The sequence below is a fragment of the Furipterus horrens genome, unplaced genomic scaffold (genome assembly GCF_987537825.1).
Source record: "Furipterus horrens unplaced genomic scaffold, mFurHor1.1.pri manual_scaffold_4, whole genome shotgun sequence".
NCBI classification, from domain to species: domain Eukaryota; kingdom Metazoa; phylum Chordata; class Mammalia; order Chiroptera; family Furipteridae; genus Furipterus; species Furipterus horrens.
Window position 1 is genome coordinate 91,683,283 of NW_028327174.1, and position 20,350 is coordinate 91,703,632.

General features: G+C 37.3%; 1 protein-coding gene across 1 annotated transcript in view; it reads left to right on the forward strand.

Moving 5' to 3' along the window:
• LNX2 (ligand of numb-protein X 2) overlaps positions 1 to 20,124 on the forward strand; it is an 81,818-nt gene extending 61,694 nt beyond the window's left edge. The window contains exons 5-10 of the mRNA XM_090273763.1: positions 159 to 527; positions 5,815 to 5,955; positions 9,375 to 9,552; positions 12,009 to 12,240; positions 16,813 to 16,971; positions 19,104 to 20,124. Coding sequence (XP_090129889.1) covers positions 159 to 527; positions 5,815 to 5,955; positions 9,375 to 9,552; positions 12,009 to 12,240; positions 16,813 to 16,971; positions 19,104 to 19,239 — 1,215 coding nt within the window. The 3' untranslated portion in view covers positions 19,240 to 20,124. The remainder of the gene's footprint in view (positions 1 to 158; positions 528 to 5,814; positions 5,956 to 9,374; positions 9,553 to 12,008; positions 12,241 to 16,812; positions 16,972 to 19,103) is intronic.
• The last annotated feature ends 226 nt before the right edge of the window (positions 20,125 to 20,350 follow it).

A 20,350-nucleotide genomic window follows, 5' to 3' on the forward strand; every position in this document is an offset into this window, starting at 1 on the left:
TTGTAAGTTCATTTTAGGATGTTTTTAGAGTGGGTTTCTTTGTAAATAATGATTGTATATCATGTCACAATGTTAGTTTCTTTGGGAAATGTTGTTTCTGCAAATTGGGGGAAAAAGATTGCCACATTTTGGTCATAATTCTTGGGTTTTTTTTTAAGGTCAACAACTTTGATATTAGCAATGTGTCCCACAATTATGCCAGAGCTGTCCTTTCACAGCCCTGCAGCACCCTGCAGCTCACTGTGCTTCGAGAGAGACGCTTTGGTAACCGAGCATATAATCATTCTGATGGGAACTCTCCACGAGAAGAGATTTTCCATGTGGTTCTTCATAAACGGGACTCTGGTGAACAGCTCGGCATCAAACTTGTACGAAGGACAGATGAGCCAGGAGTTTTTATTCTTGACCTATTGGAAGGGGGGCTTGCAGCACAGGATGGGAGGCTCAGCAGCAATGACCGCGTGCTGGCCATCAACGGGCACGACCTGAAGCACGGGACTCCTGAGCTTGCTGCCCAGATCATTCAGGTAAGCTTGAGACATGCGTTCCACATGGTTGACCTTCATTACCATATATCAATATTCATTTTCATTGGCCAATAACATAAGAGTCTAGGACATATTTTATATTTCCTTTGAAAAATTAAGCATGGCTGTCTAAATTCTTCAAAATCCATAGTAGTATAACTTCATTATAGGTAGAATCTTTTCTAAACATTGTGTTCCCTGAACTTTCAGACTGGTTATTTATAGAGTAAAGTCTCTGAAGTTTCACATGCATTTCTCATTTGCTCCCTTGGCTTCATCCAGTACCAGACATAACAGATGGTGTTGTCCACATTTAACAAGTGAGAAAAGTAAGGCTCAAAGGAATCCTGATTACTAAGGTTCTGACTTATTTTGTCTCTTAATGTTCCTTCTTCTCTTCAGGATCCATAAAAATAGAGGGCAAGTTATTTTTTATTAAGAATAACTCTCTATCATGCCTTTTTTTATTTTCAGGAATTTAAGGCATTTCAAACACATCATAACATTTCTCCTCACAATATCCCTGTGGAGAGAGTAAGGGTAGTTACTATTATAGAAAAATCATGTTGCCATAAGAACATTAAAATAGATAAATTAGAAAACCATCCAGAGAAGATTTTAGGTTCTGTAACATGCCATGGAATTCATCCTGACGTTGGTACCTCCTACAGACAATCAAGGGGAAACAAAAATGTGTTTTTTTTAAAGCACAACAAAACACTATAAAGGAAACCAAGCATTAATATAATTGAGCATCAGGAGTTAAGGTAGATTGATAGTCACTAAAAATGTGTATACTACATTGAATCAAATAAAAATGAAAATTTAAGACTATAGGAAAACCTAAGTCTCTTTAACTTGCTCCTTTTAAAAACTTTTTGGTTCAGTGTAGGCTTACAGAAACATATACACAGCCACATTGCTCTGAGGGGAGATTCATTTATTGATCTTAGTTCATAGACCTGAGATTTAAAGAAATTACATGCCTCAAAATTTCTTGAAATCAGAGGCAGCATTTGCACCTTCACCTGTGGATACCCGCCAGCTCCTGTACCAGTGAAGACAGTTCCATCATGGAAGAGCCAGGGTTGGTGGGAAGAGGAGGAGGAAAAGAAGAAAGTTAATCCATGTAAGGAATTTGTTAAAGGAAACAAAAGAGCTGAGTGGACTTTATAAAGTGAGAAGTAAGATCAGTAAATAGAAAGAAATAGATTGACTATATATTTTAGGCAGTGTTAAAATACTCTAATTCCTAAGTAGATGATCCTCACTAAATTTCTAACCAAAACGTGAAAATGTAGATACACAGGTAGAAAATACATTAAAATTTTTTCATGAATATGTTTTAAACTTGTATTTTTATAATCCTAATAGTTAAATAGTTGCATTACGTTTCCCAAACTATAGAAAACTGAAGTTGCTCAACTTAATTTTCTTTGTGAAAAAAAACGTCTTAATGTTTTGGGGACTATAAAATATATAATCCATCTCTCAAAAAGAGAATCATAAAGACAGAATACAGAAAATAAAGAAGGAAGTTAAAAGCACATTCACCTAAACACCCCAAGATGTCAGCGTTAATATTTTGGAGAACATCATTACAAACACTTTTTATGTATACGTCCACAGATAAATGGGTACATAATTATACAAATACTTAACACATCTACTCATCTTGTAAATTCTTAATTTGCAGCTTTTTATTCACGTCAACAGTATGTTGTGGACTAATAAGTGTAGATTTACATCATGATTTTTAATAACTGGGTAGTCGGGATGTTGTGTTCTATGACTTATTTTTGTTTTCAAGTTTAAGAAACATTTTGCTTAACTTCCCTCTGGAAAGATTGTACCAGTTTATACTCCCAGCAACAAGGCATGCTACTTATTTATGAATTATGGGTATTGTCATTTAGGCATCCTGCATTTTTAAAAATGTTGTCTTTAACCCAACTCTTTGCTGTGTTTGAACCCCTGAAGTATTAGATGTGCAGCCTGTTTAAAGTTAGCCTAAATGCAAATATTGGTTTGTTATTTAAAGCCTAAATCCCACTTCCATGACTTGCAAAAAACTTGTCATTTAAGCAATCTAGGAAGATCAGTGATTTGTTTTTGTTTAAGCTTTGTATGAACAGGGGTTTTCCAGTGAAGTTGAAATACTGATTATGAAGTATTTGGTAGTTATCAGGTATTAAGCAGAATGAAAATAATCCCATGAAGATGGAGGTGTAGGTGGACACGCTTCACCCCCCTCACACAATCATTAAGGATTACAACTAGCTCAAAACAGAGAAAACAACCAGAACTGTAAGAAAATCGAACTGTACAGAAGCCCAGCTACCAAGATTTAAAGGGAAGTGTTCATCCAGATGGGTAGGAGGGGCGGAGCTGGTGTGGAGAGGATGGTGTGGCTGTGGCAGGTGGTGGTGGCAAGGCAGAGGCTGCAGCCGGCCAGCTGAATGAGCAGTCCCACATTATAAAAGTCGGGACAGACACCTGGAGAGCGATCCCAGCTCCAGGCTAGACTGAGCAGCTCACAGTCTCAGTGCCAGGAAAATAAAGCCTCATTGCTTCTAGCTGTGAAAACCAGTGGGGGTTGGGGCAGTGGAAGAAACTGCCTCTCTCTCAGTAGAGTCCATATAGAGGGTCCCTGCAGTCCTAGAATGTTCACAAACGCACCTACTCTGGGAACCATCAACAGGGAAACAGAGGGGCACCAGTTGCATCAGGGAAGTGGATGAAGTAACTGGAAATGGGGCGAGTGCCGAGCAAGCAGCATTGTTTCCTCTCTGACCCCTCCCCCATATACAGTCCCACAAAGTGCTCAGTTGGTTGCCCAGCACTGACGAATACCTAAGGCTCCACCCTTTACAATGTAACAGCTCTACCCAATACACAGAGAAAAACACAGGAAGGCTATCAAGTTGAGACATGGACCTATGACCCAAATGAAAGAACATCTAAACTCCAGAAAAAAAACTAAGTGAAAAGAAGATAGCCAACCTGTCAGACGTAGAGTTCAAAACACTGGTAATAAGGATGCTCAGAGAAGTGATTGAGTATTGTCACAAAGTAAAGGAAAAGGTAAAGGTTATACAAAGTGATATAAAGAAAAATATACAGGGAACCAATGTGATGGAAAGGAAGCTGGGATTCAAATAAATGATTTGGAACATAAAGAGGAAAAAAACATTCAACCAGAACAAAATGAAGAAACTAGAATTCAAAAAAAATGAGAGTCTAAGAAGACTCTGAGACATCTCCAAAAGTGCCAACGTCTGAATCATAGGGGTGCCAGAAGGAGAAGAGGAAGAGCAAGAAATTGAAAACTACTTTGAAAAAATAATGGAGAACTTTTCTAATTTGGTGAAGGAGTAGACATACAAGTCCAAAAAGCACAGAGAGTCCCAAACAAGTTGGACCCGAAGAGGACCACACCAAGGCACATCATAATTAAAATGCCAAAGGTTAAAAATAAATTGAGAATCTTAAAAGCAGCAAGAGAAAAGAAGAGAGTTACCTACAAAGGAGTTCCCATAACTCAGCTGTCAGCTGTCAGCTGTCAACTGATTTCTCACAAGAAACTTTGCAGGCAAGAAGGGGCTGGCAAGCAGTATTCAAGGTGATGAAAAGCAAGGACCTACAATCAAGATTTCTCTATCCAGCAAAGCTATCATTTAGAATGGAAGGGCAGATAAAGTGCTTTTCAGACAAGGGAGAGCCCTTATTAGATGAAATATTAAAGGGGCTTATTTTAGAAAAAGATCAAAACTATGAACATTACAATGACAACAAACTCACAACTATCAACAACTGAATCTAAAAAATAAAAACAAAAACAAACTAAGCAAACAGGCAGAACAGGAACAGAATCATAGGTATAGGGATGATTTGGAGGGTTATCAGCTGGGAGGGAGAAAGGGGAGAAATGGGGATATGGTATGGGGATTAAGAAGTATAATTAGTAGGAACAAAATAGGCAGAGGGAAGTTAAGAGTAGTATAGGAAAGCGTGAAGCCAAGAACCTACGTGCACAACCTATGGACATGAACTAAGGTGGGGGAGGGGAGTTGAGGGAATGGGGGCACGGGACAAAGGGGAAAAATTTGGGACAACTGTAATAGCATAATCGATAAAATATACTATAAATAAAATGATAATTTTAAAAATTCAAAAAAGAAAGAAAATAATTCTATTGAAATGAAGTCACAGAGGGAACATCTCACCACTTCACATTGTGTGATCTAAATAATCTGAAGTGTCAGAATAGTAAATATTAGGATTCTAAGCATTTTATTTTGTTATTTATTCTTTAGATCAAGTCCCCAGACTCTGACGTGTCTGGCTATGTGCTTTCAGTTATTCTAAAGAACTTGTCTGAAACCATTAGTTGAATTAAAATGCTTGAATAGGAAAGTGATTTTAGTGGGACCCTAAAGTTGGTTATCACTTATTTTCCAACTTAATAACTAAAAATAGAGTAATTTCTTAACATTATTGACTATAATTATGGAGGAGTTCCCCCCTTTCTACCACAATTCCTTAAAAGTAGGCTATCATGTTTTCCCATAGAAATAATAATAAAATGGGAATTGTGGTCACGACTAAGGATCAGCATCAAATAAATTAGGTCAGTACATGAAAAACAAAGATAACATAACTTACAATAAATATTAAGTAGGATTTTAAAAATATACTAGATATGAACCTATGTTTAAAATGTAGATATATAAATAAATGGACCTCCAAATTTAAAATAATAGTCATAAATCTCTACAATAATTTACTATAACACTTAAGGGCATGTGGGTGGGTGTGTCATATACAACTCAGTGTGTATATCTATGATAAGACATATATACCTTGTTATAAAGGATCTCTATAATCATTCTTTTCAGGACTGTTTAAGCTGATGTCCTACTTTGATTCAAACCTATCACAAGCAGAAACAAAACTGTGCATTGTTTTGTTGACTATTACTTCTAAAGTAGCCGCCATGAGATTTATTTCAAAAATCACAGTGGATTTTAATCAAGTTTTGGAGTTAGGGTTGGGGAGGGCATGTCAAAGAGCTGTGTGTGTGTGTGTGTGTGTGTGTGATATTCAATTGCAGAAGTTTTCAAATATTAACTCATTAGACACAGTCCTTCCTCCTCACCACCAGGTGCTTGCAATCGCTACCCAGGCTCTGGTATAATGATAGTGCATTGGAAATTATACTGCCTATAACTTTTACAATGAGAAGTATCAGTAATGACCAGTGGTAATGTCTTTGTGTTTTTTCTAGGCTAGTGGAGAAAGGGTGAATTTAACAATTGCTAGGCCAGGGAAAGCCCAGCCTGGAAACACTGTCCGAGAAGCAGGAGCTCCGAGCAGCAGCCAGCACCCGGCACACGCGCTGTATTATAGCAGACCCAGCTCACATAAGGTGAGGTGTTCTGTTTGTGTGTTTTAATCTATCAACCCTCAAAAGATCATTGTTACAAGCTGGTAAAATTTAAATGAGGGCTGTTATTCTGTTGGAGAAGGTGAACCTGGGTGTTGAGGGTGTGAAATATGCATGTTTTGCTGCCTTGGAGAGTTGACTATTGTGTCAGTTCCTCAGAGTGAAGATGGTTTCTTAGTGAAGAAGGCCCTTCTGCCAGGTGATTGATAAGAAATGTTTGATCTTCCAGAAAAAATTTTCTATATGTTTAGTCCTGCTTGAAAGTGGGCTGCATCTTGGGTTGCTCGTTTAATGTAACAGCTGATCAAAAAAGCAAAATTAAGGCAGTGACGGACAAGTCTATACTTAGCAATTGAGCAGGCTGCCTACAACAACAGGATTAGATATGTGATTATTAAATATATAAACCATACATTTTGATAGGTAGTAGTATAGCGCATTTCTTTTTATATTATAGCTTATAGGAATACGACCCTAAATTATTTAAAAGTCCCATATATTGAGCATTTTTACAACTTCTTTAGTATTTCACTGATGTTATAATATATTTCTAGGACATGTATATCTGTACTTAGAATTTTGATACCCTCTAACTTTAGTTGCAAAAATCAAAAAAGGGCAGTACTTTACTGCATTTTTTATATTATTCTCTTCATTTGATTCTTCACTTGGAATAAGCCTCTGGTAGGCCAGGATTTTTTCAAAAATGATGTTCACCCAACTATGTGAACATACAGGCTAAATGTGAGTTCCTAAAGTCACTTTCCTTGAGTAAAATTAAATTGCTTTACCAAACAAAAACTTACTCATTGGTTTGCTTAAAAACCACAGAAGTTCTCTATGTGCTAAAATGGGTTTTTAACGATAAGTTCACTATTTGAGAAGGTAATTACCTTTGGAACGTCACAGCTACTCTAAGAAAGCATTGCTTAAATACCAGGAGTATTTTTGGCCCCATCAGGTTTATCTGGTTTTCTAAGCTTAAGTACAGACTTGTCACTCATTGGTCTATCGTTTAGTTAATACTAACACAAAATTATAACCACAAACTTTGTTCTCATTTCTGAACAAAAACCAAAATGTATGAAGGAAAACTATAATTTTGCCTTCATAATGATGACTATGAAAAGAGGGTTAGTGTTTTGAATAGAAATTTTTAATAGGAGTTGTTTCAGATAGCTTTCCCTTGTTTTATAAGATACATATTCCTAAAGAATTATAGTATAAGCCAAAAGTTAATTATTGAATCTTTTATGTCATTGAATTCTACAATAATTTGAGATATGAGTGTCTGACATTATAGTTTTAAGACATAAGACAATTTTTAAAACAGTACTTAATCATTTCAACATTCATATAGACAACTCTGCTTACTTCCTTTAGTTTGGGGTGCATATATTTTTCTCTTTTAACTGTGAATTCTTATTCTCTTTAATTTTATGTGACAGTGTTTTAAATAGCAGTGCTGAATTTATTCTTAGTCTAGGTACTCTGCAAACCTAGTCAGAACAACCACATGAAATGTACTCTTAAGTGTTAATTTAGCTATATATTCTTACATTTGTTATGTAAAATCCTGATTTAGAAAAATGAAAGTCTCTTAGGGAAAGCAAACACACAAATTCACCAAAACAACTTGTTCAGGTGATTATAATCATTAAAAATAAACTATACATTGGTCTACTACTGTGCTTCTAAGTAGCTGCTTGGATAAACGTTCATATGGTGTTGAACCTTGAGAAGTTTCCTCGAAGCTTACCGAGTATAATCACTGAAGTTAGGTTTGGTCCTGAAGAAAACAATGCATTCATCTCAGCCCTCAGAGGAATAAAATCATCACCTTTAAATGATGAAATACCTGAGAGATGAAACGCTTTAGTAAACCTACTGAAGGTTGAGTTCACATGACTTGTCTTCATAATAAAAGGTTTGCCCAATTCTGAAGACTAGTAACAGATTTCATACCTTAATATAGGAGACCACCTTAAGACATTTATAAGTGTTCTACTAGGTCATAACATTTTCTAGGAATGCTCTGCTGTATTACAAATAGTTCCCTTGATAAAATTTCAGGAGTGCAGGGATTCCAGGACCAGAAAAGGACACATGGTCTAGAATTCCAGAACTTGGTTAACAGATATGTGCATGTCAATTCTGACTTTATGCTTCTAAAGAAAATGTTACAATTCTGTAAATATAATTTATATATTTCCATTGTTAACAGGTTAGTAACATTAATATAATTATCTTGTTATCTACAGCATTCTCTTATAGTTGACAAGTGTTAGAAACCTTCTGAGACCTTAGCTTCCACTGTTACACTTAGTGGGATGGTGCCTGCATGGTGGGGGCATATATAAACAACAGACACACACAGTGCGTCATACTATGTACATATACAAACCCTAAATTAATACGTTTTTTTAAAAACTCACATCAGTTCAAATTCCAGTGCAGTCACTTATAGTTGTATGATTTGGGGCAAGTTTCATGATCTTTCTAAGGTTGTTTACTTGCCTATAAATTGGGGACATTGTGAAAATGAATGAAATAAGGCCTGTAAAACCGTTAGCTTTGCATATAGTAAACCCTCAGTAAAAGTTTGCTAATGTTATTTTAATGTTAACATCGTATATGTATACCTTGTTTTTTACTGAATTCTAATTCAGAGAAAAAGGAATGTATTAGTCTTTTCTTCCAGGAGTGTCTCAGTAATAAGTAGCGATAACAAATGTTACTAAAAGTAGCTTTCCCTTGAGGATATAGTTTGTTGGGAATTTATTTCCCTGTCATTAACTTCTTTAAAAATTCAGTTATTTCCTATTCTTTTTGCTTTTCATGAAGTTTTTTAAGGTACATTTGCACCCACTTCATAACAGATTATTCTGATAATCCTTCTTGGTAAGAATCAGAAGATAGCTCTGTAGCTTGTTCCTGGAAGTTGGCAAAACATTTTATTTTTGTACTAATCTGTCAACTTCTCTTTCAAAGAATATGGGAGAAAGATGGAAGAAATGTTTATTGGCTCATCTTCAGAATTTTAAAACTCAAATGCATTATTTCCTTTTATAGAATTGATCATATGTTAGATTTTAAGGTAACTATACAAACGATGTGCTTATTTTACTTTAACCTCCATATGTCAACAGTCCTGAGTTGTTTTAGTTTCATAGATAGTCATATGAAAATACAGTAGTCCTGTTTGACATGGTGATCCACAGTGATCAGTATAGTATTTGTACCTCTGAGGAACTGTGTATTACTTTCAGTTCTATAGTAAGTGATTAAAAAATGACTTATGGTTGCCACACAAGTTTTTACATTAGTTTAAGCTGTCCCTCTTGCTGTATATTATTCATTCCAGTGAATATATTCAATAAATTTTTCCTCTCATGATTTAGGATCTTACTCAGTGTGTTACGTGCCAAGAAAAACACATTACTGTAAAGAAGGAGCCACACGAGTCCCTTGGAATGACAGTCGCTGGGGGCAGAGGAAGTAAGAGTGGTGAGCTGCCCATCTTTGTGACCAGCGTGCCGCCTCATGGCTGCCTCGCGCGCGATGGCAGGGTCAAGCGAGGTGAGATAGGCTCTTCCACAGTTTCACCACATCTCTCTGAACTCAGCTTTGTACAGAAGGAATATGGACATGACTTTTTTTTCCCTTTAAAATGTCCTTTGCATATGTAAACATAAAGCCTCTTTATAAGGTTAGAAAAATGTCTAATGCTGAAGCTTGGCATTTTCTAACAGTTATTCAGGCTGTAGAAAAGACTCTCTAAGAGCTTTCTGTTGCCCACATTATGGCAGGCTAGCGTCTCTGAAGGACCATCATCAAAATGCAAATGTTGATCAAAATAAAGTGAGAGCGGCTCACAGAGGAGGTGGAGCAGAAGACAAACTTTAAAAGGTAGTGGGTTTAGGGATTGGCACATTATAAGTTCATGTTCCGCATCAATACTATGTAATTTGTAAAATGGAGGTGGTAGTAGTAAAAGCAGCATTCTTTATACACTTGTTCATGTGGAAAGGCAGTCTTTTTCCAAGAGTGAAGTTGGATTCCTACCTCACACCCCATACAAAAATTAACTTATTATAGATCTAAGACCTAAATATAAAATCTGCAAGGTTCAGATCAAAACATAAGTGTAAATACTCACAACCTTGGCTTAGGGAATGGCTTTCTTAGATATGACACTGAAAACACAAACAAACAACAACAAAACAGATAAACTGGGTTTCATTAAAACTACACATTTGATGGACACACCACCAATAAAGTGAAAAGATAACCCATAGAATGGGAAAAAATATTTGTTAATCATGTATCTGATGAAGGACTTGTATTTAGAGTACATAAAGAACTCTTTACAGCTCAATAAATAAGAAGGTAAATAACCCAGTTGAAACATGGACAAAGGATCTGAATAGACATTTCTCTAAAGGACATATACAACTGGCCAACATCACAGGGAAAGATGCTCAGTGTCATTGGTTATTAGGGAAATGTAAATCAAAACCACTTCACACCCACAGGATGAATATAATAAAAAAAGACAGGCAGTAACAAACATTGGTAAGGATGTAGAAAAATTAGAACCTTCATACATTGCCAGCAGGAAGGTAATATGGTACTACTGTTTCTGTTTTGGAAAACAGTTTAGCAGTTCCTCAGAAAGTTAAATGTAGTGTTACTGTATGATCTAGCATTTGCTTCGTGAAGAAATGAAAATGTGGCCACACATAAACTTGTACATGAGCTTTCATAGCAGTATTTTTCATAATAGCCAGAAAGTGCAAGCAACCAAAATGTCTATCAGCTAATGAATGGATTAACATAATGTGGTACATCCATATGATGGAATATTACTTGGCTTTAAAAAGGAATGAAGTATTGACAGAAGCTACAATATAGGTGAACCTTGAAAACGTTATGCCTGTGGAAAGAAGCCAGTCACAAAAGACCATGTGTCGTTCCGCTTATGTGATATGCCCAGAAAGGGCAGACCTATAGAGGTAGAAGATAGAGTAGTGATTACTTAGGGCTGGTGGAAGGGAAGTGACTGCTGATTGGTACATGTTTTCTGGTGTTGGTCTTAAAATGATGTGTGATGGTTGTACAACTCTGTGACTATACAAAAAACCATAAAATTTTAACTTTAAATGAATGAATTGAATGTTATACAAATAATATCTTAATAAGGTTGCTATTTTTAAAGTTATTTGTTCAATTATAGAATTGGGATAATTTTATAACCTTCTTGTTATTTATTATGTTTTCTAAATTTTCTACAATGAGAATGTTTTGCTTTAACAATCTGAAAATAAATGATGTTTGGGGAGAGGAAGGTTTTCTGTAGGCTTTCTTGGTACAAATGTGTGTGCTTCCTGCAGAAGTAATCCTTTCCTTCCTAACCTCTTATTTAGTCCTCATTGCCCTTTTTATTATATTACTTGACAGAGGAACAAATATCTTTTTTCCATTCTCAAGCAAGAGAAGATGTTCAAGCCACAAGTTTCATCTCCTTGTGTAGGCCTGAGGATATCATCTCTTTACATATTGTGATATGTTTGCACTGAGAGAACTATGCAGGACTGTCTTTATGTATAAAACTGTATAAATATAAAATAGAATATAAAAATTCATTTATAAATGCAAAATATCAAACAATTTTTGAATTGGAAAGAACAGTAGAAATCACTGAATCTCAAAGAAGAGAAGTGAATGCGCTAGGGCCTATTCCCAGCCAAACCTGTGACATGCCAGGGCTAAGGGTTGGCACTTTTAGGTGGGTCACAGTGCCTTGAGCCGCACTTTTTTCTATATACCACGCAATTATTTAAAATGTTTGAATTGTTTTGGAATGTTTTTCATGAATTGGATTTTTTTCCAGTATTATAAAAATCGTAAAGAATTCAAAAATGGTCCTTTACCTTATCTCATCTGAGTCACTGAAACTAACTATAATTGAATTAGTTTACCAGTAGGAGAATTTGCTGGAAAATAATCACTTTTTTGTCTCATCCTTTGAACAGGTGATGTATTGCTGAATATCAATGGCATTGATTTGACCAATTTAAGTCACAGTGAGGCTGTTGCTATGCTGAAAGCCAGTGCTGCGTCCCCCACTGTTGCCCTTAAAGCGCTTGAAGTCCAAGTTGTTGAGGAGGCCACGCAGGCCGCAGACCAGCTGCCAAGCACGTTCAGTGAAAACGAGTATGATGCCAGCTGGTCCCCATCGTGGGTCATGTGGCTTGGGCTTCCAAGGTACTGACAGCTTTTGTGTTGTTTTATGAAATAATCGTAATTGCAACAATTATTAGTGTATAACCCACTAAATTCACTCACTGAGTGGGGAGGAGGCTTTGGTTAGATGTAAGTAGCAACATCAAATAAAGTTACAAAAGAAAATGATAATTTTTCTTAGGTGCTTATATTTAAAAACTAAATTTAATAAGAAGAACTAAACTAAAAAAAAATCTATTTATAAAAGTGAATAAAGCCATGTGTCCAATTTCTGTTAAGGCTCGTAAGTGAGCAACCATGAGATTGGGCGTTCAGTCTCCTGCTCAGGAAAGCTGTCATTGTCAGCATTCATTCTGATCCACGATCGGCCTTCATGTGCGTGGGGCCAAAGCATGGGGCCTTTTTCTATCCCAGAGGTCTTTCTAAATCCCTTTGTTCCTAATCCCTTTAACTCCCCTAAAATAGCAGGGTGTATAACTCAGTTTTTGTTGGACATAAGAGTCTTTTTTTAAGTATATTTTATTGATTTTGCTGTTATAGTTGTCCCAATTTTTTTTCTTTCCCTTTGCTCCCCTCCACCCAGTACATTCCTTCCTTCCTGCACTCCCACCCTGCTTAGTTCATGTCCATGGGTCGTACATGTAAGTTCTTTGGCTTCTCCCTTTCCTATATTATTCTTAATTTCCCCCTGCCTATTTTGTACCAACCAATTATGCTTCTTAGTCCCTGCGCCATTTCCCCATTTCTCCCCCTTCCACCTCCCAGCTGATAACCCTCCAAATGATCCCCATACCTATGATTCTGTTCCCATTCTTGTTGTTTGCTTAATTTGTTTTTGTTATTATTTTTTAGTTTCTGTTGTTGATAGTTGTGAGTTTGTTGTCATTTTACTGTTCATAGTTTTGATCTTTTTCTTAAATAAGTCCCTTTAACATTTCATATAATAATGGCTTGATGATGATAAAATCCTTTAGCTTTCCCTTGTCTGGGAAGCACTTTATCTGCCCTTCCATTCTGAATGACAACTTTGCTGGATAGAGTAGTCTTGGTTGTAGGTCCTTACTTTTCGTCACTTTGAATACTTCTTGTCAGTCCCTTCTTGCCTGCAAAGTTTCTTTTGAGAAATCAGCTAACAGCCTCATAGGGACCCCTTTGTAGGTGACTTTCTTCTTTTCTCTCGCTGCTTTTAAGATTCTTGCTTTATCTTGAACCTTTGGCATTTTAATTTTGGTATGTCTTGTGTGTAACTCTTTGGGTCTAGCTTGTTGGAACTCTCTGTTCTTCCTGGACTTGTATGTCTATTTTCTTCTCCAAATTAGGAAAATTTTTCTTCATTATTTTTTCAGTAAGTTTTCAATTTCTTGCTCTTCCTCTTCTCCTTCTGGCACCCTTATGGTTTGGATGTTGGCACATTTAAAGCTGTCTCTGAGGTTCCTAAGCCTCTCTTTGTTTTTTTCAATTCTTGTTTCTTCATTCTGTACTGGTTGACTGTTTATTTCTTCCTTATGTTCCAAATCATTGACTTGAACTCCAGCTTCCTTCCCTTCACCACTGGCTTTGTGTGGATTTTCCTTTGTTTCACTTAGCTTAGCCTTCACTTCTCCCCTTCTGCATTTGTCGTATTTAATCTTGTCTGTCAAGTCTGTGAGCATCGTTATCACCAATGTTTCGGACATAAGAGTCTTAAGCCCAGCCATTGGTATTCAAGAGTAGCTACTCCTAACCACATTTCTGAAAAATTCACTACTTTGTGACTGACCAGCCAAGGCATTCTGAACTTGGTCAGTGTCTGGTCATGAAAGCACTTGCAAACTCCAGGTGATTGTTGCATAGTTTGATAAGAAGACTCTATGTTACCATTCTTGTTTTCAAGTCAGTTCAGATTCTTAACACATAAAAGAATCCTAAATCTGGACTATGATGAAACATTTTGACTCTTAACAAAGTATGAAAACTTCTCATTTAAAATAAAAATAAACAAGAATGTGCCAATTTCTGGGTTGTCTGGCTTTATTTGGGATAAATTCATAATAACTAGAATTTGCATAGTGCTCTATGGTTTATAAAGTACTTTTAGAGGAAGAACAACAAAGAAGCAAGGATATCATTGGATTATTAGATTATCTGTTCATAATCTAACTTGCTAACTCATCTTCTTGGTTAAAAAAAAAAACAAAGAGGCCTAAAACTGTAGTAGAAGTCATGTCTCGACTTCCGGCCAAGATGGAGGCTTAGACGGACACGCTAGGTCTCCCTCTACAACTATAGTGGAATACAACTACTTTAAAACAAAGGATAACTAGAAATTCCAGAAAATAAAGCTACACGGAAGCCCAACATATGAAGTTATAAACCAGCGGTGCCATTTGGGCAGGTAAGAGTTAAAGAAGGCAAAGCTGTTTGCGGAGCGAAAAATCCCGGAGGCAATCAAGCCCCTGGCGTGCGCGACTCCGGGCGCTGGGGAGCAGCCGCAGCATCGCCTTGAACAGTGAGGCCCAGGGGGGCGGGAGGACGGATCCCGGTCTCCTAGCTGAATAACTGTGTGAATCCATCTTGGACCCCCGCCCCCACAGAAAGCACCACAGGGCTGCGAAATAGGTCGCGGACAGGCAGGCGCCGGCCGGTCGCTGATTTGTGACGCGTACACAGGCACTGCCCCCGACAGCCGGCCCAGGAAAACAAAACGCATCTGTCAAAATGAGGCAGACAACTATAGAAATCCCGGTAACACAACTCACCAGGCAGCAGATAGAGAACCTGACAGATGAACAGATAAGAAACCTGTCAGAGGCTCAGTTCTGGGCCATTGTCATCAGGTGGCTTACAGAATTCACAAAAGAGCAGGAAAAAGATATGAAAGAAGCGAAAAAATTTCATAACGAAAGGAACAAAACCACATACGAGACAGATGGTGAGGAATCCAGAGTCCATTTCAACAAACTGGAATATGGAGAAGGAACAAGCAGTCAACCAATGCAGCGAGAGGAAATGGCAAGCAACAATGAGAGGATCAGAAACCTCTGGGACAGCTATAAAAGGCCCAACATAAGAATCATTGGTTTGCCAGAGAATGAGGAAGATGAACTAGAACTTGAAAAATTGAGTGAAAATATAATAAAGGAGAACTTCCCAGACTTGGGGAAGGGAATAGACTTGCAGATCCAGGAAGCAAGGAGAGTTCCCAAGAGACTGGACCCAGGGAGAACCACTCCAAGACACATTATAATCAAAATGTCAAAAATTAAAGATAAAGAGAGAATCTTAAAAGCAGCAAGAGAGAAGAAAAGAATTATGTACAAAGGGGTCCCAATTAGACTATCAGCTGACTTCTCAAGGGAAACCCTACAGACAAGAAGGGACTGGCAAGAAATATTCAAAGTAATGAAAATCCAAAACCTACAACCACGAATACTCTATCCAGCGAAATTGTCATTCAGAATAGAAGGACAGAGAAAGTGTTTCCAGGACAAAATAAAACTGAAAGAGTTCATTAGATCCAAACCACTGTTATATGAGAAGTTAAAGGGACTGGTTTAAAAAACAGAAGCTAGGGAGATGAAACAAAGGCAAACGAAACAGGCAACGAGAATGGAAAAGGAACTGTGGGTAAGGGAAACATAGTGGGGGGAGGCCAACAGGGAGGGGGAGTGGGGAGAGGGAGGGAGATGATATAGGAATTGGGGATCATGGTAGGAGGGAATGGAATAGACGGAGAGAGGTTGGGAGGAACTGTAAGCACAACTAATGGACATAATCTAAAAGGGGGGGACAACTGGAGGGAGGGGGCCACCGGGTGGAGGGGAGCAGAGGGAAGGGAAAGGGGCACAAATGTAATATTTTAATCAATAAAACACATTAAATCTGAAAAAAAAAAAAAAAAAAGAAGTCATGTCTCAGGGATCTGTAGGGACCTTGCATGTGGACCTTGTGGAGAGAGATTTTTTTTTTTTAATGACAAAATGATTTGAATACTTTATTCTGTTTATTTTGTGCAGCAAAACAAATAGATTTTTTGTTATTATTTTCTAGATTGATTATCCTGTTTCGTGAATTAGAGTCTCTCTTAAAATGAAAGCATTTTAAGTGAAGGAGGAAAAAACAAGTTTTAATTCCTTGTGTAAATTAAGAAGAGGAATAGTGATTTACATTTTGGGGGACTCTGCTCTACTTCTCATTTCTGTTCATCTGAGAGCTGAAGTCAGCAGGGCTGAACTCACACCACGTTGTAGTAGAGGCAGATTTTGAAAATACAAATGGGTATCAGAACGGAGGATGTGCTGGCAGTGCAGGGAGCAAATACAGGTTCAGAACCATTTCATAACAATTTCTGAGTTGTAACTTACAACCCAGTTTATTTAAATGCTCTTAGTGTGTATGTGTGTTTGTTCACTTGGAAAGAGAAGACTGAAAAAAATGAAAGAAATTTGAGTCTACCTAGGACTGCATCTGTGTTGGAAAATGGGTGGTCAAAGTAAAGTAACCCTTTTTCTTTTCTGATGGTGGTAAGTATAACACAGTGTAAAGCTGTAACAAAGATGAACAGGCTTTAAAAGCCTCCATTAATTCTTTCCTGATGTTTGTGTTTGTTTATAGTTCCCTTCATAGTTGCCATGATATAGTTTTACGACGAAGCTACTTGGGAAATTGGGGCTTTAGTATTGTTGGTGGATATGAAGAGAACCACACCAATCAGCCTTTCTTCATTAAAACCATTGTCTTGGGAACTCCTGCTTATTATGATGGAAGATTAAAGTGAGTCTTGTTATATTTACTGATGTGACGCATGTTTGTTGTGATAGACACGATCTAGACCAGAGGTCAGTTCCAAATGCAGCTGTCTGTTCTTGTAATTAAAGTTTTATTGGAACATGGCCACGCTTACTCATTTACATGTTGTCTGTCACTGCTTCTGAGCTACAGTGGGAGAGCTGAGTCTTTGTGACAGAGACCATATGATTAGCAAAGCCTAAAATACTTATTTACCACCTGGACTTACAGAAAACATTTTCCAACCCTGACCTAGACTGAAGCACTACCTTGACCATCGTGCCACTTGTGGCTCTATTTTGCTCATCTAATGACAGGACTGAGCCTGAATCACTGCATTACACATACTGCGATGTGACTAGCTTGGAGCAATCTTGCCACACAACCCACTCAGGTCCAGTCCTATCATTAGATGATTCTGCTTTATTTTTCTCCACAGCACTTATGTCTACCTAACAATATATTTATGCAAATTTCAAACAGGACAGGGGGAAAGGATTTTGTTACATTTATTGATATACCCCTGGAAGCCAGAACAGTACCTTGCATATGTAGTAAGGTCTCAATAAATTTTTAATTTATTATTTTTAAAAATCCTAACCTGAGGACATATTTTATTGATTTTAGAGAGAGGGGAAGGGAGAGAGAGAGGGGGAAACATTGATGTGAAAAAGAAACATCGATCAGTTGCCTCTCATACACCCCCTGACCGGGGATCAAACCCGCAACCTAGGTATGTGCCCTGACTGGTAATTGAACTCATAACCTTTTAGTGTATGGGACAATGCTCCAACCAACTGAGCCACCTGGCCAAGGCTCAATAAATGTTTGATGAACAAATGTGTGATAGTTGATGGTGGCCAAGCCACAGTGACAACTGCTTTTGTGATTGATTGTATTATTGAATCCTCTTAACAACCTTCTAAGGTGTTGGTGTTGTCATTCCTGGTTTATAAATATGATAACTAAGGCTTAGAAAGTTAAGAAACTTGCCACAATCAAACAGATGAAAGTGTTTGACTGCAATGCACCCCAGGACTGCCTGGCTCCAGAGCCCTTCCCATTGGCCCCTCTGCCAGTTGTCACCACTGGGCAGAAAGGATGCACTCAGCCTATGCACAGCCTCTTTTCTTTTTCAAAACTCGGGTGCTGGGAGGAGAATAAGGTGTTCTATCAAGAGAGTATACAAAAGAGAGGAAGTGGGTGATTGTAAGTTCTTAGTGCCTAGTTTTTGATAGGAACCAGCTGTCAAAAAGTAAATGTTGACCTGGCTGCTATGGCTCAGTGGATTGAGCATTGGCCTATGAGCCAAGTGTCGCTGGTTCGATTCCCAGTCAGGACACATGACTAGGTTGCACATCAGGTCCCCAGTTGGGGGCGAGAGTGAGAGGCAACCACACAGTGATGTTTCTCTCCCTCTCTTTCTCCTTTCCCCTCTCTCAAAAAATAAATAAACAAACAAACAAATAAATTATTTTTTTTTAAAAAGTAAATGTTGACATCAAATGCTGCACAACTGGAGAGTTTACAGTATTTGCAAATAAAAAGTGACATCAAAATAATATTGTGAAAAGTTGGTCAGGGTTGGTGTGTTCCAGATCAGTCTTTTATCGGATTACTTTGTAAAATCAAAAGCATTATTTTACGAGGAAAGAGTAGGAGAAAATGAATTAACCATTGTCTTAGCTAAATTCACCAATTTGGGTCTTGGTTAATTAGCTTATAATTTGCATTCCACCTATTTCCAAAAAGAAATTGAGGTAGCTAACAATAAAATAGCATATTCATATTACAAAATCAAGACCCAAAATCATAAAAGATTTATTCTCCTAATTATATTTTGTTTGTGCTTATATGAAAATTATCTTCTTACCCTTGGAATCACCCACCAGTTACAGCAGAGGGTGGCACAGGGGCACCCTTGATTGGCCATGGAAAACCAACATAGGCTTAAAAAATCACTCCAGATATTTCTCAGAGTAAATAATACACCTTTATCATCGACAGTTAATGGTTAAGTGAAATGTGAATTTCATGCTAAACAAATCTCAGGGTAATGGTTTTAATACTATGAAAATCATGACAGCCTGTTTCTGTTTCTGTCTGTCTTTGTCTAGATGTGGAGATATGATCGTGGCTGTGAACGGCCTGTCAACAGCGGGCATGAGCCATTCTGCACTAGTTCCCATGTTGAAAGAGCAGAGGAACAAAGTCACTCTGACCGTTATTTGCTGGCCTGGCAGCCTGGTGTAGATTTTGAAATTAATTTTGAGTCAAATATCTTTCTTTTTTTAGATTTTGGAAAGAATCCCTTTCATTTTATTGTGTTTCTGGTTGTTCAGAGCTGCTGACACAGCTGGTATTTGCAGGGCCCAAAGCCACTAATGTTGTCCTTCTGTAGTTATTTAAGTGGTTTTCCTCAAGTTAGCCACATTCCTTTCGGCTTGGAAACAGTCTTCTACTAATTCTGTGAGTTCATATTTTCAAAATGTGACCTATAATAATGAATGAAGTCTGCCCAAACTGTGACTCCACCAGCTAGATTAGAGGACTTCTGGTGGCTCTTTGTTTTCACTGACTGAGTCATGAACTGAGCTACACATGCCCAGGACCATGCCAGTGAAGAGACTGGCAACAGCGTTTGCTCTCACTGATGTACCAATGACGTGAATGGATACATTTTAAATGTGGATGGTTACTGTCTCCCATTTTCCATAGGTGCCAACATTTCACAACTTAGTGCTGTTTATCAGTTGATTCTTCTCGCTTATTTCTTCTTTAATCTCTCAGTGCTCATAGATGATGAAAATACAAGTTTAACACCGTAAAAGAGATTTATAAAAAATAAGATACCATTATTAGAACAGTAGAAAATAAAAGATAACTTTACCCAGCACAGGAATTTGGGAGATAATTATAGTTTACTGCTGGAGATGGTAAAAGCTGCATTTACTTGAACAGTCTAAAAGCATTAAAGATTCATTTCCAAAGGAATGTTTTATCTAGGAAAATTTTGAAGCAGTTTCTGCTGAGAATCATTTTCTAGAGTTTGTATTATCCTTCTATCAGCAAACTTAGCTAGAAATATTTCAGTGATTTATACAATTAAATTAGATAATAAAGCTAAAACCATATTGCTGTTTAATACATACTCATATATCCCAGCTAAGTAGGAAAAGCTAGATATTTTTTATTTTATTCTGATAAGATTCTTTAGTGTTTTAGAAACCCTTATTTTTTCCTATTATTTCTTATAAAATTACTGGTAATTATTTTAAGAAAAAGTAAAAAGTCCTGTGTTTTTTTTCCATTTTGTTTTGTTTTTTAATCTGAAATAGTAGGCTTTAGATGTGAATATCTTTCA